Here is a 26,912-nt window from a genome sequence, read left to right as displayed (position 1 = left end):
ACACCTTCTATGTAGTTCTGCCTCATTCCATGGCAATTCTCCTTTCACAGAGAGAAAGGGGAAGTGAGTCCCTCCTTGGCATCCGAGCAGCCACACACCCTAAAATACCAGAGCTTAAGGTAGGAAATTCCTTACCCTGCTGTAGTATTTCAAAACTCCTCTGTAGACATAGGCACGCACACTCTGAGGGTAAATTTTGATGGCCTCATTACAACTCAAGATCGCTTTGGAGTATCTGCCTTTCAAACCATAGTAGGCTACTCGACTTAAATATGCCTTTTCAGAGAAAGAGAGGAAGAAAGCGGAAACAGATTATTTCAGTAAAAGCATCAGTTCTGCCAAAATATATATGGTAGTTGGAACAAATTTATGCCATCCAAAGATGATATAAATCAAACTTTTTGTCACTCTTTTATTAAGAAAATTTCAAACTCACAGAATATTCAAAGAATAGTACAGTGAACACCCATATACCTACCACCTGGATTCAATAATTATTAACATTTTGTGATTTTGTTGTTATCTAATTTTTTCTGAACAATTTGAAAATAAGTTGTAGACATTTTAAAAATTTACCCCAAGTCTTTCAGTATACATCTCCTTTGAAGAAGACATACTCCTACACAATGACGTTACCACTGTATATCTAAAAAAATTCATAGTATTTCCCTAAAATCATCTGATATTTCATCCATATTCAAATTTCATACACTTTTAAAATCAAGATCCAATGGAGTTTCATCTATTGGATTTTATATTGTCTCTATAGTCTCTTAAAAGGCAGGATACAATGTAACAGCAAAGGAAGAAGTAAATAAATTTATTTACATAATATAGTATATAAAATCATAATGATTAATAGGTACATTAAAATATTAACAAATTTATATACATTAAAATTCACAAAGCACTTTTACCTATTTAATATCCCTGTTGGAAATCATATTTTCAGTTCAATGGAAAATACAGATAATATATAGATTATTAAAACAGCTGTAAAGTAGATAAAATTACTGTTACTAACTAATAACAACACTTAAAGATTTAATAGTATTAGCAAATTTAACACACTCTCCAAACCAGAGCAATCACCCATTTAAATACCTGGTAATGTTTTGGATCAAGGGTAATCGCACGATTGAAATCCAGGATCGAGCCACTCTTATGGAGTTTGACTTTACAAAGCCCACGGTGATAAAAGCTTTCTGCAAAATCAGGATTTGCTTTCACAGCTTTTGTAAAAGAATCAAAAGCCTAGAAGAGCATATTGGTAAAAAGCAAATCATTCAGTGAGTAGAATACATTAGTTAAAAAGTTAATACATTACAGTATATAACTATTCTTGAAAAGTTTTTATTTTTTGGTCATTTTAAAGACGTTTTTCCCAGTGAACCTTGTGGAGCCAAAAAATATGAATGACCCAGGTTTATTATAATTTACAGGTTCCTTTATTCACAGACTAAAGTCTACATAATTCATGTTGTTACAACACTTTTGGAGGTGTGATTTTTTTTAATTTATTTATGTATTTATTTGGCTGCACCGGGTCTTAGCTGTGGTAATGCAGGCTCTTTAGTTGTAGCATGTGGGATCTAGATCCTTGACCAGGGATCAAACCTGGGCCCTCTGCATTGGGAGCACTGAGTTTTAGCCACTGGGCCACCAGGGAAGACCCTGCTGCTGCTGCTAAGTCGCTTCAGTCGTATCCGACTCTGTGCGACCCCATAGACGGCAGTCCACCAGGCTCCGCCATCCCTGGGATTCTCCAGGGAAGAACACTGCGGCGGGTTGCCATTTCCTTCTCCAATGCATGAAAGTGAAAAGTGAAAGTGAAGTCACTCAGTCGTGTCTGACTCTTAGGGACCCCATGGACTGCAGCCTACCAGGCTCCTCCGTCCATGGGATTTTCCAGGCAAGAGTACTGGAGTGGGGTGCCATTGCCTTCTCTGAGGGACCCTAATAGGACTTTAATCATTATGTGTCTTATTGTGTTTCTTCAAAGAAATCACAATTAGTATTTATTATTTTCCATGAGGACCAGCAGATACATAGTTACAAAATTTCAAAACAAAAGAACTCCAAAGTTTTTTCTAACATTGTGAAGCAAAAGTTTCCCCTGCTTGTCCAAAGGACTAAGAACAGGAAAAATATTTGTAATTAATCTCATATGTATTGTAATTTCTTAATGGAAAACTAATCAAGTGCAATTCTCTTTTAAAGTTATAAAGATACAGGTGGACACCATCCACCCCTATGAATATAAGGACTGGAATGGTGTGTGGGTGTGTCTGTGTGTGTGTCTGTGTAGCTGTGAAATATTCAAAAAGAGCTAATGATATGTTATTTACATATTTATCATATCAGTGAAAATTTTGAAATGGAGACTTGTATAAAATAGTCAAATATTATTAGGTTGGTGCAAACATAATTTTGGTTTTTTCACTGTTGAAATTTGCCATTTGATATTGGAATACATTCTTAAATAAATGTGGTTACATTATGTTATTTTAATACACATTTCTCACTTTATGTTTTTTGCTAATGACTCATTGCTGTTTATTTTATGTTTATTTTAGATTATAGAAATGATGTTAGACAAAAAGCAAATTTGAGCGATTTTCTTATTGGAGTTCAAAATAGGTCATTAAGCAGCGGAGACAACTCACAACATCAACAACACTTTTGGCCCAAGAACTGCTAATGAATGTACAGCACAGTGGTAGTTCAAAAAGTTTTGCAAAGGACAAGAGACTTCAAGATGAGGGGTGCAGTGGCTGGCCACTGGAAGTTGACAACGAAAAGTGAAAACCATCATCAAAGCTGATCCTCTTACAACTACATGAGAAGTTGCCAAAGAACTCAACGTCAACCATTCTACAGTTATTCTTCATTTGAAGCAAACTGGAAAGGTGAAAAAGTTTGATAAGTGGGTGTCTCGTGAGCTGACTCGAAATCAAAAATGTTGTTCTGAAGTGTCATCTTCCTTTTATTCTACACAACAACGAACCATTTCTCAATCAGATTGGGACAAAAAGTGGATTTTATACAACTGGCAATGACTTGCTCAGTGGGTGGACAAAGAGGAAGGTCCAAAGCACTTCCCAAAGCCAAACTTGCACCAAAAAAAGGTCATGCTCACTGTTTGCTGTTCTGCTGCTGGTCTGATCCACTACAGCTCTTTGAATCCCAGTGAAACCATTACATCTGAGATATATGCTCAGCAAATCAATAAGATGCACTGAAAACTGCATCACCTACAGCTGGCATCGGTCAACAGAAAGGGCCCAGTTTTTCTCCATAACAATGCCTGACTGCATGTCACACAACCCATGCTTCAAAAGTTGAATGAGTTGCGCCACGAAGTTTTGCCTCATCCACCATATTCACTTGACCTCTTGCCAACCGACTACCACTTCTTCAAGCATCTTGACAACTTTTTGCAGGGAAAACGGTTCCACAACCAGCAGGATGCAGAAAATGCTTTCCAAGAGTTCATCGAATCCTGAAGCACAGATTTTTACACTACAGGAATAAACATTTCTTGTCGGCAAAAATACGTTGATTATAATAGCTCCTATTTTGATTAATAAAGATGTGTTTGATAAGGAAGAAGAAGCACCAGTCACAGAAGCTGGTGCTCTGTGACAACCTAGAGGGGTAGGATGGGGAAGGAGGTGAGAGGGAGGTTTAAGAGTGAGGGGACATATATATACCTATGGCCAATTCATGTTGATGTATGGCAGAAACTGTCACAATGTTGTAGAGTAATTATCCTCCAATTAAAAATAAAATTAAATTTAAAAAAATGAGGATTTGTTTGAGCCTAGCTAATAATGATTTAAAGTTCAAGGTCCAAAACTGCAATTACTTTTGCACCAACCTAATAGATAAATACTTAATAATTGAATAAACTGGTTTTCAATGAACCTAGCCATCTTAACAGCCAGTTTGCTCTGATTTTAATTGTTCAGTTGTCAATAAGAGAAATCAGTGTCCTCATTGTTTTCCATTTATCCTGCATGACATTGATACACTCAACGTACTGACAATGTGGTAAGTAAATTTATACTAAGTGATGAAATTATTTTGCTATAATAATTTCTTACAATTAGATTTATTGCTTTGGTGGGAAACACGCATTAGCCTTTGGAATATTATCAACAAACAAGCATTAATAAAATGTGTTGAATAAATAAGACAACATAGTAGGTTTTACAGTGTGCAGACGGACTATAGTAAGCCAAGCTTTACCAGAAGCTCTGGTCTAGTCCCTCACTGCTTAGGTGGCCTTTGGAAATGGAACTGAATGTAAGGAAACAATTTCTAAAACCGTGAAAAACTTATGTGCTTAAATACACAAAATACCAGTTGTAAGCTGCCTTCCTCCATGTAACAAAGACCCAAGTGATACAGACAGTCTGCTGAAGCTGCTAAGGGATTCAGTCCTTTATCAGAAGAAGAAATGAGATCCAATGCCTTTTTAAACATTCTCATGGCTTCCTACAATGATTTTAAAAAAGAGAGAGTGAGGGAAGGTAATGTTTCTCTGTAATATTTATTTAACGTGGCAGCCTACCTAGTAAAGGGAATCCTGAGTACACAGCCTTACTCTCATTTGACATGAGGACACACAGATCTGGTAAAGTCATGGATCTTGTCAGTGCACGGCGAGCGAGGACCCAGGTGGGGAGTCTGACCTACCCACGTGCCTGGCCTCTAAGCAGGTATGTAAGTAGGCTTACACATATAGACTTTTGGAACTGTAATTTCTAAATTCTTTTCTTTTTTGTGAAAATTTATGTGCATTTAATCTATGAAATAGAGCCATACAAGACTAATTTCTAAATTCTAAAGGGTATTTTCTCATACTCTTCAATCAGACTTCAATTTATAGACCAGTTTATGACCAGTTGCCTAGTAAGTCTCCTGAAGGGAATGTTGGCCAGCTGTTATGTAGTAAAAGTTCTCTACTGACAATCTCTGAGGCACTTTTAATCACCCTTTATTTTGTTCTGCTGTGCTCTCAAGGAGGTTCCATTGACACGAGAGAATAAACTAACATCAAAAATTACCCATTTAAACTATTCCGCCAAAAGAGTTGAAATTCATTAATGACAAAAATTCAATTTCCCAGATAAAGACAGCTTTTCATAATTAGTGACTCTGTGTATTAATCCATATAGAAATGCAGATGCTTATGACTCTTTAGCCCACTTAATGACATGAAATTGCTACAGAAACAATGAGGTTTAACTTGTATATGCAGTGTCCTTTGTACCCACCCTTGGTTTCTGCCACATATTTACAGTCCATCTCAACATTCAGTGGCTCAGCTGGTAAAGAATCTGCCTGCAAAGAGGGAATACCTGGGTATGATCCCTGGGTTGGGAAGATCCCCTGGAGAAGGTAACAGCTATCCACCAGTATTCTGGCCTGGAGAATTCCATGGACTGTATAGTTCATGGGGTCGTAAAGAGTCGGACACGACTGAGAGACTTTCAACATTAAACACAAGACCTTGCTACAGAAAAAACACCAATCAACTTCTCAGTTTCCCTCCTTTTTAATTTTCAAAGTCCCTCTATCTTCTTCATTTCCATCTCTTTCTCTCCTGCCTTTGGATGGTTTCTTCTTCTCAGAGCTAACTCCTTAAGCTGTGCCTTTGACCCCAACTCCATCCCCATAGAAGCCTGCCAGTTCCTTCCACTTTTGAATCTGTGCCCCTCCATTGTCTCCTTGACTCCCTACAGTCTTCCATCACATTTACTTTAAAATGAACACATCTTCACTTCCTCCTGCTTTCTCCTTCAGCTGATGTCCCACCTCTCTTTCCTTCACTACTATAGAAAGTAGTAGTCATCCTCGCAAGGTTTGCAGGGAAGGCATATTTACATTCTAAACACAATACTCTGGGGATAAAAACTTTGAAGAGTTATAAGACTATTATACTAAGTCAAGCAAACTAAAAATATGTTCTGAATTAGGACTAATGACCAGAGAAATAGAGAAAGGAAGTGGATTTGAGAGACATATTTAGAAAGCAGAACCAAGAGAACATGACTATTGATTTGGTATAAAGTGCAAACAAAAGTCACCTAAGATTTCTAGCAGAACAATGTCAGGGAGGCAGAGAGGTTAAAGGAAATTTAGGGTTATTCCCAAGAAGGAATTCAATATCATAAAGGTGTCAATTATTCCTAAAATAACCTAGAGAGTCAATGCAATTCAGTCAAAATTCCAGCAGGATTTCTTGTTGCTGTTGTTTTTATTGAGGCATAGTGGCAACCCACTACAGTATTCTTGCCTGGAAAATCCCACAGACAGGAGCCTGGAGGGTTACAGTTCATGTGATCACAAAGAGTCAGACACAACTGAACGACTGAGCATGGATATTTACAATAGTGTTAGTTTCTTCTGTACAAAGAAGTGAATCAGCTATATGCATACAAATATCCTTCCGTCTTGGACCTCTCTCCCTCCCACCCCATCCCACCCATCTGGGTCATCTTAGAGCACTGAGCTGAGCACCATGTGCTATACAGCAGGTTCCCACTAGGGTTTTTAATGACTCTTGACAAGCTGAATTTTAAATGTGTATGGAAGAGTAAAGGCTAAAAAATAACCAGGGATTTTCTGAAAAAATATGGTGTGATGACTTGCTCTACCAGATGTCAAAAATTACAATAAAGCAACAGTAATTAAGACATTGTATTATTAAGCCAGGGGTAGAAATATTGACCAAAGGAACAGAATAGAAAGCCCAAAATCAGTCCCGCACATACATGAAAAGCTACAACAGGACAGATGTACTACTTAAATCTTTGATTGAGGAGAACACTTCAGTAAATGATACTGGAACATGTGAGTAACCATACGGGGAAAATTGAAATTTTATCAATATCTCACATTCAAAAATATCTATTTAAGGTAGAGAGAGATCTTAAACTGGACAAGGGAATGGCAAACCACTTCAGTATTCTTGCCTTGAGAACCCCATGATCAGTATGAAAAGGCAAAAAGATATGACACTGAAAGATGAACTCCCCAGTCAGTAGGTGCCCAATATGCTACTGGAGAAGAGTGGAGAAATAACTCCAGAAAGCATGAAGAGATGGAGCCAAAGCAAAAACAACACCCTCTGGTCAAAGAAGTAAAGTCCAATGCTGTAAAGAACAATATTGCATAGGAATGTTAGGTCCGTGAATCAAGGTAAATGGGAAGTAGTCAAACAGGAGATGGCAAGAGTGAATATCGACATTTTAGGAATCAGTGAACTAAAATGGACTGGAATGGTCGAATTTAACTCAGAGGACCATTACATCTACTATTGTGGCCAAGATTCCTTTAGAAGAAATGGAGTAGCCATCATAGTCAATGAAAGAGTCCAAAATGCAGTACTTGGATGCAATCTTAAAAAGGACAGAATGGTCTCTGTTTGTTCCAAGGCAAACCATTCAATATCACAGTAATCCAAGTCTATGCCCCGACCAGTAATGCTGAAGAAGCTGAAGTTGAATGGTTCTATAAAGACTAACAAGATCTTTTAGAACAAACACCCAAAAAAGATATCCTTTTCATCATAGGGGAATGGAATGCAAAAGTACAAAGTCAAGAGATACCTGGAGTAACAGGAAATTTGGCCTTGGAATACAAAATGAACCACGGCAAAGGCCAGTGGAGTTTTGTCAAGAGAACACACTGGTCATAGCAAACACCCTCTTCCAACAACACAAGAGATGACTCTACAAATGAACATCACCAGATGGTCAACACCGAAATCAGATTGATTATATTCTTTGCAGCCAAAGATGGAGAAGCTCTACACAGTCAGCAAAAACAAGACCAGGAGCTGACTGTGGCTCAGACCATGAACTCCTTATTGCCAAATTCAGACTTAAATTGAAGAAAGCAGGGAAAACCATTAGACCATTCAGGTATGACCTAAATCAAACCCCTTATGATTATACAGTGGAAGTGACAAATAGATTCAAGGGATGAGATCTAATAGACAGAGTGCATGAAGACCTAGGGACGGAGGTTCATGACTGTGTACAGGAGGCAGTGATCAAGATCAACCCCAAGAAAAAGAAATGCAAAAAGGCAAAATGGTTGTCTGAGGAGGCCTTACAAATAGCTGAGAAGAGACGTGGAAGGCAAAGGAGAAAAGGAAAGATATAAGCATCAGAATGCAGGGTTCCAAAGAATAGCAAGGAGACATAAGAAAGCCTTCCTCAGTGATCAATGCAAAGAAATAGAGGAAAACAATAGAATGCGAAACTAGACATCTCTTCAAGAAAATTAAATACAAAGGGAACTTTTCATGCAAATATGGACTCAATTAAGGACAGAAATGGTATGGACCTAACAGAAGCAGAAGATATTAAGAAGAGGTGGCAAGAATACACAGAAGAACTATACAAAAAAGATCTTCACGACCCAGATAATCGCGATGGTGTGATCACTCACCTAGAGCCAAACATCCTGGAATGTGAACTCAAGTGGGCCTTAGGAAGCATCACTACGAACAAAGCTAGTGGAGGTGATGGAATTCCAATTGAGCTATTTCAAATTCTAAAAGATGATGCTGTGAAAGTGCTACACTCAATATGCCAGCAAACTTGGAAAACTCAGCAGTGGCCACAGGACTGGAAAAGGTCAGTTTTCATTCTAATCCCAAAGAAAGGCAATGCCAAAGAATGCTCAAACTACCACACAATTGCACTCATCTCACATGCTAGTAAAATAATGCTCAAAATTCTCAAAGCCAGGCTTCAACAGTACATTAAACGTGAACTTCCAAGTACTTCAAGCTGGATTTAGAAAAGGTAGAGGAACCAGAGAGCAAATGGCAACATCCATTAGATCATCCAGAAAGCAAGGGAGTTGCAGAAAAACATCTACTTCTGCTTTATTGACTATGCCAAAGACTTTGACTATGTATATCATAACAAACTCTGGAAAATTCTTCAAGAGATGGGAATACCAGACCACCTTACCTGCCTCCTGAGAAATCTGTATGCAGGTCAAGAAGAAACAGTTAGAACCAGAGATTAAACAACAGATTGGTTCCAAATTGGGAAAGGAGTACATAAAGGCTGTATATTGTCACCCTGCTTATTTAACTTATATGCAGAGTACCTCATGTGAAATGCCCAGTCTGGATGAAGCACAAGCTGGAATCAAGATTGCTAGGAGAAATATCAATAACCTCAGATATGCAGATGATGGCTGCATGGCGCAGGAGTGGCAGCTGCGTGGTGCAAGAGCTACCCCACGTCCAAGGTCAGGAGCTGCGGCCGTGAGGAGATACGCCATGTTGAAGGTAAGGAGTAGCGGCTGCGCTTTCCTGGAGCAGCCATGAAGAGATACCCCATGTCCAACGTAGTAAGAGAAACACAAGTAAGATGGCAGGTGCTGAGAGAGGGCACCAGAGGGCTGATAGACTGAAACCACAATCAAAGACAACTAGCCAATCTGATCACATGGACCACAGCCTTGTCTAACTCAATAAAACTAAGCCATGTCATGTGGGGCCACCCAAGACGGACAGGTCATGGTGGGGAGGTCTGACAGAATGTGGTCCACTGGAGAAGGGAATGGCAAACCACTTCAGTATTCTTGCTTTGAGAACCCCATGAACAGTATGAGAAGGCAAAGAGATAGGACACCAAAAGATGAACTCCCTAGGTCGGTAGGTGCCCAATAGGCTACTGGAGATGAGTGGAGACATAACTCCAGAAAGAATGAAGGGATGGAGCCAAAGCAAAAACAACACCCAATTGTGGATGGGACTGGTGATAGAAGCAAGGTCTGATGCTGTAAAGAGCAACATTGCATAGGAACCTGGAATGTCAGGTCCATGAATCAAGGTAAATGCGAAGTGATCAAACAGGAGACAGCAAGAGTGAACGTCGACATTCTAGGAATCAGCAAACTAAGATGGACTTGAATGGGTGAATTTACCTCAGATCAGGAATCCCTTAGAAGAAATGGAGTAGCCATCATAGTCGACAAGAGTCCAAAATGCAGTACTTGGATGCAATCTCAAAAATGACAGAATGATTTCCGTTCATTTCCAAGGCAAACCATTCAACATCATGGTAATCCAAGTCTATGCCCCGACCAGTAACGCTGAAGAAGCTGAAGTTAAGCGGTTCTATGAAGACCTACAAGACCTTTTAGAACTAAACCCAAAAAGTACATCAAGGCTGTATATCCTTTTCATTATAGGGGACTGGAATGCAAAAGTAGGAAGTCAAGAAATACATGGAATAACAGGCAAATTTGGCCTTGGAGTACAGAATGAAGAAGGCAAAGGCTAATAGAGTTTTGCCAAGAGAACGCACTGGTCATAGCAAACACCCTCTTCCAACAACACAAGAGAAAACTCTATACATGGACATCACCGCCAACACCAAAATCAGACTGATCATATGCTCTGCAGCCAAAGATCGAGAAGCTTTATACAGTCAGCAAAAACAAGACCGGGAGCTGACTGTGGCTCTGATCATGAACTCCTTATTGCCAAATTCAGACTTAAATTGAATAAAGTAGGAAAAACCACCAGACTATTCAGGTATGACCTAAATCAAATCCCTTATGATTATACAGTGGAAGTGAGAAATAGATATAAGGGACTAGATCTGATAGAGTGCTTGATGAACTATGAACGGAAGTTCGTGACATTGTAGAGGAGACAGGGAGCAAAACCGTTCTCAAGAAAAAGAAATGGAATAAAGCAAAATGGAAGTCTGAGGAGGCCTTACAAATAGCTGTGAAAAGAAGAGAAGCGAAAAGCAAAGGAGAAAAAGAAAGATATTCCCATTTGAATGCAGAGTTCCAAAGAATAACAAGGAGCAATAAGAAAGCCTTCCTCAGCTATCAATGCAAAGAAACAGAGGAAAACAATAGAATGGGAAAGACTAGAGATATCTTCAAGAAAATTAGAGATACCAAGGGAACATTTCTGCAAAGATGGGCTCAATAAAGGACAGAAATGGTATGGATCTGACAGAAGCAGAAGACATTAACAAGAGGTGGCAAGAATACACAGAAGAATTGTACAAAAAAGATCTTCACGACCCAGATATCACAATGGTGTGATCACTCACCTAGAGCCAGACATCCTGGAATGTGAAGTCAAGTGGGCCTTAGAAAGCATCACTACGAACAAAGCTAGTGGAGGTGATGGAATTCCAGTTGAGCTATTTCAAATTCTAAAAGATGATGCTGTGAAAGTGCTGCACTCAATATGCCAGCAAATTTGGAAAACTCAGCAGTGGCCACAGGACCGGAAAAGGTCAGTTTTCATACCAATCCCAAAGAAAGGCAATGTCAAAGAATGCTCAAACTACTGCACAATTGCACTCATCTCACACGCTAGTAAAATAATGCTCAAAATTCTCAAAGCCAGGCTTCAGCAATACGTGAACCGTGAACTTCCAGATGTTCAAGCTGGTTGTATAAAAGGCAGAGGAACCAGAGTTCAAATTGCCAACATCTGTTGGATCATCGGAAAAGCAAGAGAGTTCCAGAAAAACATCTATTTCTGCTTTATTGACTATGCCAAAGCCTTTGACTGTGTGGATCACAATAAACTGTGGAAAATTCTGAAAGAGATGGGAGTACCAGACTACCTGACCTGCCTCTTGAGAAACCTATATGCAGGTCAGGAAGCAACAGTTAGAACTGGACATGGAACAACAGGCTGGTTCCAGATAGGAAAAGGAGTACATCAAGGCTGTATATTGTTAACCTGTTTATTTAACTTATATGTAGAGTACCTCATGCAAAATGCCCAGTCTGGATGAAGCAAAAGCTGGAGTCAAGATTGCCAGGAGAAATATCAATAACCTCAGATATGCAGATGACACCACTCTTATGGCAGAAAGTGAAGAAGAACAAAAGAGCCTCTTGATGAAAGTGAAAGAGGAGAGTGAAAAAGTTGGCTTAAAGGTCAACATTCGGAAAACTAAGATCATGGCATCTGGTCCCATCACTTCATGGCAACTAGATGGGGAAATAATGGAAACAGTGAGAGACTTTATTTTGGGGGGCTCCAAAATCACTGCAGATGGTAACTGTAGCCATGAAATTCAAAGACACTTGCTCCTTGGAAGAAAAGCTATGACTATCCTAGACTGAATATTAAAAAGCAGAGTCATTACTTTACCAACCAAGGTCTTTTTAGTCATAGCTATGGCTTTTCCAGTAGTCATGTATGAATGTGAGAGGTGGATTATAAGGAAAGCTGAATGTTGAAGAATTGATGCTTTTGAACTGAGGTGTTTGAGAAGACTCTTGAGAATCCCTTGGACTGCAAGGAGATTGAACCAGTCAATCCTTAAAGGAAATCAGTCCTGAATATCCATTGGAAGGACTGATGCTGAAGCTGAAACTCCAATATTTTGGCCAGCTGATACAAAGAACTGACTCATTAGAAAAGAGCCTGATGCTGGCAAAGATTGAAGGCAGGAGGAGAAGGGGACAACAGAGGATGAGATGATTGGATGGCATCACCTATTTGTTGGACTTGAGTTTGAGCAACCTCCAGGAGTTGGCCAGGGAGGCCTGATGTGCTGCAGTCCATGGGGTCTCAAAGAGTCGGACACAACTGCGTGACTGAACTGAACTGAACTGAGATCTTAAATTTGAAAAGCAAAACTTTTAAACTCTTAGAAGAAAATACTGGGAAATCGCTTACAACCCTGGTGTAGAAAGGGAATTTTTAAACAAGAAATTTGTTTAATATTTTGTATTTATTTATCTGACTGTGTCAGGTTGTGGCATTTGGGATCTAGTTAGTTGACCAGGAATTGAACCCAGCCCCCCTGCATTGGGAGCACAGAGTCTTAGCCACTGGATTACCAGGAAAGTCCAAACAAGAATTTTTTTAAGGGTGTGATAATGAAACAAAAAGTAGATAGTCAACTACATTAAAATTAAGATCCTCTGCTCATTAAAAGACATCATAAAGAAAATTTAAAAAGCAGGCACAAATTTTAAGAGAATATATGACACACATGCCACCAACCAAGGATTCATACACAGAACTTATTTTTTCAGTGCCAAAAATCAACATGAACAAGACAAACAAAAACGTGTACAGGAAATGGATAGAACAGGAAATGTGAGTGGCTATTAACCTATAAAATGACACCTCAACTTTCGCTCAAACTGAAAAATGTGAATTAAGACCATAGACAGTTTTATGCACCAAATTGACAAAAATAAAGTTGACAATACCAGTTATCATAAGATGGAGATAAGCAATAATACTCATACACCACAGGTACAAGAATAAATTGGTAGAAGCCTATGGAACGATGTGCCATTTTTTTGAAAGTCAAACATTTATATCCTCTGCTGCTGCTGCGAAGTCACATCAGTCATTTCCGTGCGACCCCAAAGAAGGCCTCCCACCAGGCTCCCCCGTCCCTGGGATTCTCCAGGCAAGAACACTGGAGTGGGTTGCCATTTCCTTCTCCAATGCATGGAAGTGAAAAGTGAAAGTGAAGTCACTCAGCCGTGTCCGACTCCTAGTGACCCCATGGACTGCATCCTCTATGTTCCAGCAATGTTAACAGAAGACATGAAAAAGAATGCTTATAGCAACCTTATTCTTAAGAGGAAAAAAAAAAAAAAAAGGGAATAACCTAAATGTTAATTAACAGAAGAGTCAATAAATGAATGGCATGATTGTTTTGTTAAAAAATGTATATATAAGCTGTAATTCTAAGCACAATATAAAAATCCATTAACAGGTTTAGTAAACATTACTGAAACATTTTTTACCTTGTTTCTCTTGGCCTTCATTTGAGCTTTTGCTAATAGAGTACACATGGGGACATCAGGCTTATTCAACGTGATCCCATCCAAGACCTGAATGGCCTTGTCATGGTTCTCACAAAATGAATAAATGAGTGCCTGCTGTATAGGACTCAACTCAATGAGACCTGAAAGGAAAAGAAAGTTTATCAATAACTTTGCCAAGTATCTAGACTTCGAGATAATTGTTTTTAGGCAGTCAAGCAATTCAATATTGTTTTTTCAATATGAATTTAATAAATCAATATGATACTAAAATCTATTTATTATCAATAAACAGTAAGACATTCCAATTACAAACAAAAAAATAATAGTGAAAGCTTGATATAGCCTGTAATAATCTCGGGGCTTTGCAGGTGGTAAAGAATCCACCTGCCAATGCAGGAGACACAAGAGATGTGGATTCGATCCCTGGGACAGAAAGATCCCCTGGAGTAGGAAATGGCACCCATTCCAGTATTCTTACCTGGAAAATTCCATAAACAGAAGAGCCTGATGGGCTACGGTTCATGGGGTTGCAAAGAATCAAACATGACTGAGCACACACACACACACACATAATAATCTCTCACAAAACTCACCAGGTTATGAAGCATTTTACAAATTGATTATATACATGTAAAATTGATGTTTTAAAGTTTCAAAATCCAACTCTGACTTTCAAGTGCACTCTTCGTGCTAGCTATACATAGCTATAGCAAATAGTATAAAAAGATTAAAGAAGTATTTTAAAATTAAGGCAATGTTATAATTTTGCATTGATTATATTTACCTTTGTTCAGTTCTGCTACTTGATAAATAGTGAACTTTGCAAGATCATAGCATCTCATCCTAAGAAGATACTGTCCTCTGGAAGAAATAACATTCTTTAAATCTAAGCAGTTAAAAATAATCAGTATTTTTCTAAAATAAAGATTTTTATATTACTTAAGATCTTAAATTACGTTTATTTACACTTACATATATATGATAAAAACTGTGAAATTTATGAATATTTGTGTAAGTCTAAGTAAGCCAATTAGCATGGGGATGTGAGAACAATACAATTTAGCAAATGTGAACCTGAAAGGAAAATATTCAAGTCTTTTTTTAATCAGTATTTAAAATGTTACACTCTGCTGCTGAGAAATTTTAAAGCTAAACACAGGTCAAGGGGACATAAAAAGGGAGAAGTATTTACATAAATTGTTAAAATACAGTTCAAGAGTTAAAACACAAAGCAAGCTCTTATCAGAAAGCACTGTTAGAGTCCATTTTCCCACATCTGTAAATCCACTTTCCATGTTAGTAATTACATTTTTGGTAGTGATAACTCATAATTTGCAATGGATCCTTTCACAGCAAACTCTACTGGGTCTGAAATACAGTTCAAAGTATCATGGGTTTTTTTTTCACCAAATTATCCGAGGTTTATACTTGGTACCTCTGCAGACACAATCAAAATATATTGCCTCATTTTCATGAGATCTGGGGTAACTATCTAACCAGTAATCTAGAGAAGCCTCAAAGAACTTAAACACAAGATAGTTGTTTTGAAACAAGAATAGAACAAAGGGAAAGATCTGCTTATTACCTAAATTATCTTAAAATTCAACAAAAACAGTAACTATATTTGACTTGCTGGTTGGGAGATGGCCATTTCTGGGAGATTAAATGTAAGACAAAGAGGTCAGGAGGATCAAGAAAGAACTAAGGATTCCCACAGCTAGCTCAGATTCTGTTATCCCAAGAAGAATTCTGCTTCTATGCTCATACCTTATTATATATAATTGGATTCCATCTGGCTGAAGGTGGATAGCATAAGATAACTCTCTTACTGCCTTTTTCAGTTTGTGCAACTGTTGAGAGATAAACAGAAATTTAGCTCATAAGAATACTAATTGCTTCCTTTCTGATATTTATTTCCTCCCATTCTTCAATACAGAAATTGTGCAGGAATTCCTCAATGAACATGGGATACCGTGAAGTAAAAAAAAACAAAAAGATGCTAAGTCTTCTGGTTTTTTAAATTATCTTTAAGTTTGAAGAATGATTACACAGACCCACATAGTTTTAGATAAATATGATTATATCATGTATTCTAGTTTCTTTCATTTAGCTTTTTCTCTAGCTTTTCAGTTTTTCTCCCTCAACCACAGCATCTTTTACACCAAACATTACTCATGTTAATAAAGTAGATAACAAAGGAAGGTAAAATAAAAAGTCAATTCCACTTAAAAATAAGAGAGGAAAAACAAGCTTGCACTTAAAGGGTAAAATGAATGAGTGAAACAAAATACAATGATGAATAAGATATGTTTTAAAATCAATATACAATGAAAAGTAAACATTGATTCTTATCTTAATACAGGTTACATGGCATAATCTGGATTTGTACAAATTTTTACAATTTTTCAGTTCAGTTCAGTTGCTCAGTCGTGTCCAGCTCTTTGCGATCCCATGAACCGCAGCACGCCAGGCCTCCCTGCCCATCACCAACTCCCAGAGTAACCCAAACTCATGTCCTTTGAGTCAGGGACGCCATTCAACCATCTCGTCCTCCGTCATCCCCTTCTCCTCCCGCCTTCAGTCTTTCCCAGCATTAGGTATGTTACAAAAGGAGGGACGAAACAGATTCCAGCAAAATGAACCTGGGACAACAAATGACTCCTCTTACTACGCTGACATGTTGACCCAAATTTATTTGTACACGGGAGTATTCATACAGGGTGGGTCACGTCAAAAGAGGGAATTCAAAAGGAAGGAGTTTGAGATGTGTTTAATTGTGCAACTTCCGGCCTGCTGCTTCTCAAACTGACTGACCAGGTTGGTGTAATTAATAAACCACCTCGTCATATATTTGCATTGCTCCACCTGGTTCCAACAATGGACATATCTGCTGCTGCTGCTGCTGCTGCTAAGTCGCTTCAGTCGTGTCCAACTCTGTGCGACCCCATGGCTGCCTGGAGAAGTTCAATCCCAGGCAAGTTTGTAAAGGCCAGAGAATGAGCCTCCACCCTGACTGGGAATGATGGAGGCTCATTCTCTGGTCTTTACGAACTTTCCTGGGATTGAACTTCTCCAGGCAGCATGAAATTAGATTTACCCTCGAGGCTGAATCCACAGTGTAGGCACAGGTATTCTTCTATGCACATACAGAGGGTTTGGTTTGTCACTGTTTCATCTACATGGGATCATACTGTACACACTTCATACTCTTCTAAATCTTGCTCTAGGGTATCTTGGAAATCCCTCTAAAACAGCTGGTATAGTCCTAATTATTCTTTTTATTGGCTACATAATGCCCTAGAGTGTGAATACAATGTAATTTACTCAAACGTTACTGTGAAGAAATATTTGCCCCCTCACAACAATAAGTCTCTGAATATACGTCCTTACACCTTGGTATTACGCTAGTGCTTTGGTTTCTAAGTATGCTCGGAGGAAACTTCTGCATAAGGCCTCAGCTCCATCTACAGGGAGTGATGGAGGGTCACACTCCATCCCCATCCCTTCCCAAAGGGAAACTCTCCCTGGACACAATGCCAAAATGGCCACAGGGTCATCCACCTCCATCGGGAAGGTAAGGACTCTTGAGTGGGACTGTAGTCACACTGAGTTCTGAGATGTTGACAATGAGAACAGAGCCTCTAGCAACCTCCCAATGGACATGTAGTGTGGGCAAGAAATAAACTTTGATTATTTTAAGATGGTGACTTTGAAGTTTTGTCTGCTGTTGCTGTTTTTCCATAGCATAACAGCCTATCTTGACTGAAACCTACATGAGGAAAGGACTTGGAGGAGATGAGGGCCAAAAGGTAATGAGAAGCCAGTTCACATGAACTCTTGCAGACCTTTGGGTTTTGTAGGATATTTGGCTTTTATGCTGAGCGCACAAGGGAAGCTATTGAAGGGTTCCAGGCAAAAAAAGTAAAGTAATCTGATTTATGTTTTAACAGGATCATTATGCTGTTGTTTTGAAAATCCATCAAAAAGGAATAAAGAACAGAAGCAGCAAGACCAGGAGGCTACTGCAATAATCAGTGAGAAATGACAGTATCTTGGACAGGGTGGTTAGTAGTGGAGCAGTAGAAAGGAATATCTGCTTTGAAAAGTAGACACAACCAGCTAACACTGTATATCTCTGGAAAGTCAAATTTGGTTGGAATCAGGAAGAACTTTTATTTACTGCATTGTTTGAATTTTACACTAAGCATACATTAGTTTCTTAATTTAAATAACTTGTAAAATTTAAACCAAATTTAAAGGAAAATGTGAGTGATTTGGATCCCATCCAGTGCATAGATCCCATTCTAGAGAATAAGATTGCAAATGGTTTTTAATTTATTCTTATTTGCATACATATATTACATATATATATTGCTTTCATAATAAGAAAAAAAGGCATTATTTAAAGAAAATGAAAGACAGAAATTCACACCTCATCAGGAGAGGCTTTATAAGTGGGCTTTTCTAATTAACTGAATCTATTTAATACCTAATATGCATTGCTTATAAATGCACTAGAATCTGTAATTAGCTGAAAAAGAATACATAGATACATTTTAAATTATACTATTTAACAACTATTCAGAAAATTAAAACTTTTTTTAAAAAATCAAGCATCTCAAACTTTAGATACCTTACTATAGGCTTCTGCTCGACAAATATAGCTTTGAATATACATAGGGTCATGTCTAATAGCCTCAGAAAAATATGAAGTGGCTTCAATGTAGTTATCCAGATGTAGCAGATATATGAGGCCAATATTTATATAGGCCAAAGTCATGGTTCTTTAAAAAAAAATGACAAAGCAAAATATTTTTAGACATTTTAACTATTCCAAATGTTCTCCAATTATAAATTAACCTAATAAAATACATACAGCAATTTATTCAAGGGTTCATTCTCAGGGTTTTACTAAAGCAAAGTAAACCAATTAACTACTTTCTATTAAAAATTACAAACACCTTCATAAAATCCTTAATAAGGAATAAACATCTGTAGGATTTATCCTAGGAATAGATTTACTAAAGTCTTCTTGACTCTTAACAATACTTCACTCTTTTTCACTTAATCTTATCTTGAATAACAAGCTTAGTTTTCCTCAAAAGCTTTTGCCTCAGTGTATGTTATCCTTGCCCTGAGAAAGGGTGTGGAACAACAAACAGCAAGGCTTAGGGTTAAAAATCCTCTCCACCGAGTTATTAACCCAGCTGCTTTTCTATATCAAATAAATACTGTTTTCCTCTCTTAGAATCAAACAATTTTCAATGTAGAACTTTAGAAATTGTGTTCCATGCCTCTATTTCAAAATGAAGAAACTACACATCTTTAGCCCAACTTTGTAGAAGTCCTGACCCTTTGTCTACTGCCCACTTTCTGGCTTTCTGCAACTGAAACTCACTTCTTTCCCCTCCTGACTCAAAAATATCCCAGAGAAAACCACTGCGGCCACTATGGAGCCGTGCTCCACGACCTTCCTAAGTCAAGTTCCACATTTACCCCGAAGAGGCTCAGTAAGCGGTCTGTCGATGACACGAAAATGGCATAATTTGGTTACCTTTCTGACAACTTCCATTTTAACGAATGCTTCTTTGGAAAGAAGGGGAATTATTTAACTAAATTCTGTTTTTACAGTCTGGTTTTCTGACTAGCGTATATAACCTTCAGTCTGTTTCTTCCTGAACCTATATTCTAATGGTATTCGCTTTTTTCTTTTGTATTACTAAACAAAATGCAGTCAGAAGTTCTAAATAGAGGATTTCTTCCCATTGAGTCATATATTGTACATTGTAATGATATATCAAGAAGAATATTTTGCCATTATTTTAGAAATAGAGGACAATTTTTCATGAACTTAACTTCAAAAAGTTCTAACCTGGTCATCCCCAAACTGCTCTTAATTACTGGTTGATTTTATTATCTATGAATATAAACTCCCCTCAAACCCATTCAACCCCTAAAATTTGCAGAAGCAGCTGAAGCAAACAGATGTTGAGAACAGTCCTTATTTTGGAAGTAATCTTATTTTTGAAAGTAGTATTATAATTTTAGGGTGACTTTATATTCATCTCATTTTTACAAAGCTACTAATGATGAGGGGAGAAAGCTTTTTCTTGCATTTTTGGTATTTTCTTAATTTTATACAAAAGTGAAATCAGTAAGAATGAAAAAGAAAACGTACCTTTCTAGAGAGATAACAGCTTCAAAGTCACAAATTGCTAGCAACCAAAATTTCAGATCTGCATAGAGTATGCCCCGATGTAGGAAACAACTAAGATTCTCATAGCCATCATTTATGAGAACTTAAAAATAAAGGTATATATCTTATTCAGGTTGTGAGCAAACATATCTGAGTTATATTTTACGCTATATTCCTTCCTACAGATTATTCTTATTTTTTAACATTGTATAAAATAAAACATATCTATGGGTGTAATTCCTTAGTGAGTAAAAATAGTACTCACATATAAAAGTATATTTGTTTATAAATAACAATGTGATTATCCTGGTTCACAAATTCATTAGAGCTGGAAGACATCCTGGTGGTAATCCAGGTATCTACAAATGAAAAGATTAAGGTCCACATTGCCCATGCAAACCAATGTCAAAGATGGGCCTAGAATCTAACCTCTGATTCACTTCAGTGAACTGCAGTCAGAAAGGTGCCATTACCCTTGATGGTCTGTTATTATCAGGTATACAGGAAAGCATCATTACTGGCCAAACAACAGGTACAAGCCCAGACTTGGAGAGACAGCAGAGGCCAGGCTTATACACATAAACCAGGAAGGGCAGCTCAAAGAGACCACTCTAGTGCACACAGACCTTGGAGTTGAGGCACGCAAGTTGACTATGCACGTCCCAAATCACAGAAGCACAGGGCACAAGTAACCTCCTCTCAGGACTCCAGGTGTGTGGGCCTTGTCAGTGACCAGTCTAGTCAGTCCATCCTAAAGGAAATCAACCCTGAATATTCATCGGAAGGACTGATGCTGAAGCTGAAGCTCCAATATTTTGGCCGCCTGATGCGAAGAGACAACTCACTGGAAAAGACCCTGAGGCTGGGAAAGACTGAAGGCAGAAGAGAAGAGGGTCACAGAGAATGAGATGGTTGGATGGCATCACCAATTCAGTGGGCAGCAGTCTGAGCAAACTCCAGAAGACACTGAAGGACAGGGAAGCCTGGTGTGCTGCAGTCCATGGGATCACAAAGAATCAGACACAACTTAGCAACTGAACAACCGGTCAGTCTAGAGGTCACCTCACATTTCCCCCTCAGCTTTCAAAAACATGCAGTGAATTAGATGAGATTTACACAACATATGATCTACATCTTCCAACTTTCTCAAGTACATTCTAGCTAAAAAGGGAAAGTTTTCAAAAAAAAAAAAAAAGATACACAATGTTCACAGTCTGGGGCACAAATATTCACAGCACTGTATTCTGGGAAGTATACTGAGTATAAGCAATGATCACACAGATTAAGTAATCACTTGAAGGTCATTTGCTCAGTTTACAGTATGACTGTCTAACAAGGAGAAAGTTAGCTGCAATTTGGGTGGTTGCTCTGAAAAACAGAAACATTCCTTTTGGGGGGAAAAATGTATTAGAATTACTTAACCCCTCTGTGCATCGGTTTTGTCATCAGTAAAATGGAGATGATAATAGTACCTACCTCATAGCATTATTCTGAAGAGTAATTGAGACACTCCCTATATAGCATTTAGAATAGTTAGCCTGGAAAGTTGTGAAATGTCTAATGAATGTTAGACATTATTATTAGCTTAGAGAAATATCTTGAGGATCCATTTAATGAAAGATAAAATTCCTTAGGCTAACCTATAGGAAAGGACTGAGGCCAAAATAAAGTTGGTCAGCTCTGAATAATCAACTGACAAGGATTTATATTATTGTGATAGCCTAGAAAAGAGGGGATGAGGAGCCCAAGACATGGAGAAGAGGGAAATATGAGAAAGCGGCTTTTAGGAAGAACGGGAAGAAAGGGGTTTGGCCAGATGGCAGATGTACAGGGCTGACAGAGACTAATAAAAGATGAACCTTCAGAAATAAAGGTGTTAAACCTTTAATTTTAAATTATCTGTGCTAACTTTATCCAATGACCCCTAAAACATTCAGTAACAGATGGTAACCATGAGAAGTGAACTGGTGAACCAAAACGGAGAATCAATCAGAGAGGAGTAATTAGAGACAAAGATTACAAGAGAAGTGAACAAGAATCCTCAGTTCCAGGAATCGCTGGCTATAGAAGGGAGAACACTAGACTCCTCTCGGCACATAGGGTGGGCTCTGAGTTATTTTATTTGCATATTCATGGCAAGGGTGACTTCAGAAGTCAGATGGACTTAGAGATACCAATAAATGATCATCTGTTATTGACTTCTCTGAACAGCTGTCTATTCTCTTCCTAAGGGTCTAGGGGTTTCCTTAAGCTCTAGATTCTGCCTCAAGGACGTCGGGATTCTAACACTTTGCACCCAGGTAAACACAGCCATGTCTGGAGTGTTGAACCCTGGCGGGAAACAGCTGGACACTGTTTACTGAGCATTTATTCTCTGCACAGAATTGTGCTGGACATACTTGTGGACCAAGAATGTCCTGGTACAGAGTGAGGTGGAAATGGCCACTTTTAGCTGTTGGCACCTCTTACCGAGGATTCCCATTTTCAGCTTAAGGGTTACAAAACTCCGAATTTGACTAATCCATCGGCTGGGCCTATGGAGTGAGACTCATCCCACCAGGAAAATTTACTATCATTTTAGCAAGGTGACTAGGAAATAGGCCTAGATTTCCAGCAACAGCCTCAGAAGTTCATATATAGAAAGAGATTTCTTTGATATGATATTCTCTCTTTGTCACTGTTATACACACATAAACACACATACAATCACACACACTAAAAGGGAATATTAGAAACACTTTTAGCTAAACTATTATAGCTTACAAGTATAAAAAAATACATGTGCTATATAAATATACATTAGTGTATATATACATATATGCTGCTGCTGCTGCTAAGTCGCTTCAGTCGTGTCCGACTCTGTGCGACCCCAGAGACGGCAGCCCACCAGGCTCCCCCGTCCCTGGGATTCTCAAGGCAGGAACACTGGAGTGGGTTGTCATTTCCTTTTCCAATGCATGAAAGTGAAAAGTGAAAGTGAAGTTGCTCAGTCGTGTCCCACTCTTAGCGACCCCATGGACTGTAGCCCACCAGGCTCCTCCATCCATATACACATATTACATTAGCCATCCCACATTAGGATCCCACTCCATGACAGTGAGCTGCTGAACCTCAGATTAAATCCCCACATAACTGCCATTGAAGGTGAAGTACCTGAAGCACTATAATCCTGTAGCGCTCTAACAGGGCTACTCTTCCTAAATAAGCAGGCTCTATAATACAGTGCTAACCAGTTATTAGGATCTAAGTGAACTGCAATAGAAAGATCTTGAACTGCTTGCTTGTAAAACTGTCGTTTAAAATATGCTCTCCCTCGGTACATCCTAGAAAAAGAGAAAAATTCATTTTAACACACACAGAAAAATATAAATTTTCTCTTTTTGGCAAACCTATACAACTAATTTTATTTTATTTTTTTTTTAATTTTATTTTATTTTTAAATACAATTAATTTTATATTTGAATAACAATTGGTTATTTCCCTTTGCTTCTCAGGAAAGTTTAGTCATAATGTTAACAGCAAAAGAGATATAAACTTTTTATAAATAAATATATATAATAAAATGCTAATATTAATAATGTTATATATTAATTGTATGCTTATGAATTTATTATATTTCTTGTATCTATCAGAGAGGTGTGTCAATAAAATAAATGAAACACCAAAGATACACCCAAATAAATGGGAGATTTCTCTATCTACACACATTAAAGATATTGCATCAGTTTCATGAGTTGAATTCTATCTCCATTAATTTCTGACTTCAGTTCCTAAATTTTCATTGACCTAGATCAATGCTGAAAAATCTCATCTTCAATCAATTAATAATGTAAAGCAAATCAGCTTTTGTAACTAAAATAAAAAAGGCAATTAAGGAAAAATAGGAAGAATAAGCTACTAGGCTGTCTGCTCTGAAGAAGTTAAACCCAGGGGGAGGAAAAGAGATGCTCAAGAAGGTTATAATAGGAAAACAATGATAATTTGAAATAAAGAGTGCAGCCAGCAACAGAGGTCTTTCGAAAGCACCAAGACTCAGGATATTTTATACTGGAGCAAAATATTTTTTACCCCACACATAAAAAATGTCTTATGAAAAAAAAAAAAAGAAAAAAAATGTCTTATGTACCTTTTAATAAACATAAAATCTTACATTTATTTTTAATAATTTCTACTTGCTAAAGAATATTAATTAACTTTTAAGTCTACATATGATTCTGAACTTAAAATCTCACAGAATAAATCTTTAGTAATATTTTTTGTAGGACGTCATCTACAATGTGTTTGAAGAATTAAGTCATGTCAATTCTTCAAAAACAATTCGCATCTGTTCCTTTCATTTCCACTGCCTCAATACTGAAGATTCTCATCAGCTCACACCTAGGCTACTATTTTATCCCTTTCCTGTCTCTAGAGTGCTAAGATTTGATCGTCAGATAATAAAGATCAAGGGGATCTTCCCCACCCAGGGATTGAACCTGCATCTCCTACATCTCCTGCATTGCAGGCAGATCCTTTACCAGTGAGCCACCAGGGAAGTCCTTTCTGAAAGTAATCCCCTTCAAGTCAAGAAGCAGACAACCAGAATAGAACAATAACTAGGGAAGAATTTTTAAAGAGCTTCAAAAAAGTTTGCCCTCCCTTCAAATGGCTGTAAGCTGGGATAGTTTTAGAAGTAAATTATTTCAAACTTTCAAAGAACAAAAATTATCCAATCCTAAAGGACATATTTTCTAAGAAAAGAAAAAGATAAAAGACTTAATTCATTTTGAGAAAATAGCCAATTCCTGAAATCAAAATCTGACTATATGAAATCAGTGAACAATTTTATTATGAATATAGATGAAAATTTTAAAAATTTAAAAGATAAATTCAGTATAGTTTAATAACATTCAATATAAAAATATATGATGGCCAAGAGGTTTCAAAATTAGAAGGCCTATTACCATGAAACTCGTATAAACAGATCATAGGAAAAAATTTAAACAGAAGAAAAAAAGATATTCCCTTGAAATAAAGAATAAATGGCTTAAAAATTAAAACTGCAATGTTTGTTGGCAAAAGCCAAAGGCACTTTCATTAATTTCAAGGAATAAAGACTATTTTATCACTAATATTATAATAAGGTTAAAGTTGATGCAATGATAAAAAGAGCTGGGAGATTGGAGTAGACCAAAACAGGTAGAATAGGAACTCCAAAACTCCACTTTTCCACAAAAGCAATGAATAAGATGGCAAAAACTGTCAGAATCCATTTTTTGGAACTCTGAAATCTAATTAAAAACAGAACAACCAGGGAAATGCTTAATAAAGGAGGACAAACTGCTGAATTTTGGTAAGGGGGCTCTATGGTGTTCTAACTCACCCTGTATTTCCCTCCCCAATTTCCCAGACCCATGGTGGCCTTCAAGACAACCACCTGCCTTCCTGGTGCAGGTTACTAGTACCAGAGGGAACAACACAAATCTTATTCTCAAAGAACTGTAGCTGTGTGTTTTGACCTGTCTGCTGGATGGACCACTGAAAGACTGGCTCAAATGTTTCCCTCTGTTTTGACTGCCTTAGAGCTTTCTAGGGGCTGCTGTGACTTCCTGGAAGGTATTTATCAAAAGCACTTAAAGGCAAATGTATTAGCAGCTGCCACTTGAGGCAAGGGATAACAGTCCGGACAAGCAACAAACTAACCAAAAATTCTGGGATGAAAGAAGCTGGAAGAGGAGATACCAGAGGGGTGAGGCCTTTAGAAAGTTTCTACATATTTCAGAAAATCTAAAAGCCACATGAAAACCCAAGGCTGGAAGCATGCACAGAAAAGACCTGAGAAGACCCTAAGCTCTCACCTCTGATTAATTCAGACTCTGTGCAAGTAGGACACACAAGCTCAGTCACTGAAGTCATCTGGATAAGCACTGAAAGAGCGCCTCATTAGAGCCAATCTGCAAAGACCGAGAGACTTCTTTTGTTTGACTGGTTGGTTTGTTCCAGGAGATTAAGAAAATCTCAAATCACTGCTAACAATCAAGCTAACAGAAAAGAGACCTAAGTACCCACACATAGCAAAGAATACACACTTTTAAAAATCTGTTCAGAAGAGTCACTAAACAAACCACATGAATGACAAGAAGCAGCAACAACAAACCCTGAAAGTTGAGTGGATGAAAAGGATACCCTAAAGTGCTATATTATAATATTCAAAGTGACTACTTTTCAACAAAAAAATATAAGCAATGCAAAGAAAAATATGACCCATTCACAGTATAAAAAGAAATTAATAGAAATCATCCCTGAGGGCGTCCAGACATCAGACAGACTTATATTCAACTATCTTAGTCAGTCATTCAGCTCAGTTGCTCAGTCGTATCCTACTCTTTGTGACCCCATGAACCACAGCATGCCAGGCCTCCCTGCCTATCACCAACTCCCGGAGTTTACCCAAACTCATGTCCATTGAGTTGGTGATGCCATCTAACCATCTCATCCTCTGTTGTCCCCTTCTCCTCCTGCCTTCAATCCTTCCCAACATCAGGGTCTTTTCAAATGAGTCAGCTCTTCGCATCAGGTGGCCAAAGAATTGGAGTTTCAACTTCAACATCAGTCCTTCCAATGAACACCCAGGACTGATTTCCTTTAGGATAGACTGGTTGGATCTCCTTGCAGCCCAAGGGACTCTCAAGAATCTTCTCCAGCACCAGAGTTCAAAAGCATCAATTTTTTTGCCCTCAGCCCTCTTTATTGTACAACTCTCACATCTATACGTGACTACTGGAAAAACCATAGCCTTCAGTAGATGGACCTTTGTTGGCAAAATAACGTCTCTGCTTTTTAATATGCTGTTTAGGTTGGTCATAACTTTTCTGCCAAGGAGTAAGCGTCTTTTAATTTCATGGCTGCAATCACCATCTGC

The 26,912-nt window shown here is 38.0% G+C and overlaps 2 protein-coding genes across 2 annotated transcripts in view; both read right to left on the bottom strand.

The window, feature by feature from the left end:
• Positions 1 to 23,227, bottom strand: part of LOC104985251 (tetratricopeptide repeat protein 6-like) — a 64,590-nt gene extending 41,363 nt beyond the window's left edge. The window contains exons 1-7 of the mRNA XM_010835324.1: positions 23,165 to 23,227; positions 15,583 to 15,665; positions 14,600 to 14,676; positions 13,795 to 13,955; positions 4,366 to 4,500; positions 1,105 to 1,254; positions 136 to 276 (exon numbers count right to left, since the gene is read on the bottom strand). Of these exons, the coding sequence (XP_010833626.1) occupies positions 136 to 276; positions 1,105 to 1,254; positions 4,366 to 4,500; positions 13,795 to 13,955; positions 14,600 to 14,657 (645 nt within the window). The 5' untranslated portion in view covers positions 14,658 to 14,676; positions 15,583 to 15,665; positions 23,165 to 23,227. The remainder of the gene's footprint in view (positions 1 to 135; positions 277 to 1,104; positions 1,255 to 4,365; positions 4,501 to 13,794; positions 13,956 to 14,599; positions 14,677 to 15,582; positions 15,666 to 23,164) is intronic.
• The window catches only part of LOC104985275, a 72,623-nt gene continuing 64,144 nt past the window's right edge, over positions 18,434 to 26,912 (bottom strand). Inside the window, exons 13-15 of the mRNA XM_010835353.1 lie at positions 23,165 to 23,334; positions 19,994 to 20,114; positions 18,434 to 18,599 (exon numbers count right to left, since the gene is read on the bottom strand). Coding sequence (XP_010833655.1) covers positions 18,434 to 18,599; positions 19,994 to 20,114; positions 23,165 to 23,334 — 457 coding nt within the window. The remainder of the gene's footprint in view (positions 18,600 to 19,993; positions 20,115 to 23,164; positions 23,335 to 26,912) is intronic.

Source organism: Bison bison, unplaced genomic scaffold (assembly GCF_000754665.1).
Source record: "Bison bison bison isolate TAMUID 2011002044 unplaced genomic scaffold, Bison_UMD1.0 scf7180017864041, whole genome shotgun sequence".
Classification (NCBI taxonomy): Eukaryota; Metazoa; Chordata; class Mammalia; order Artiodactyla; family Bovidae; genus Bison; species Bison bison.
This window is presented reverse-complemented; position numbering and strand designations above follow the sequence as displayed.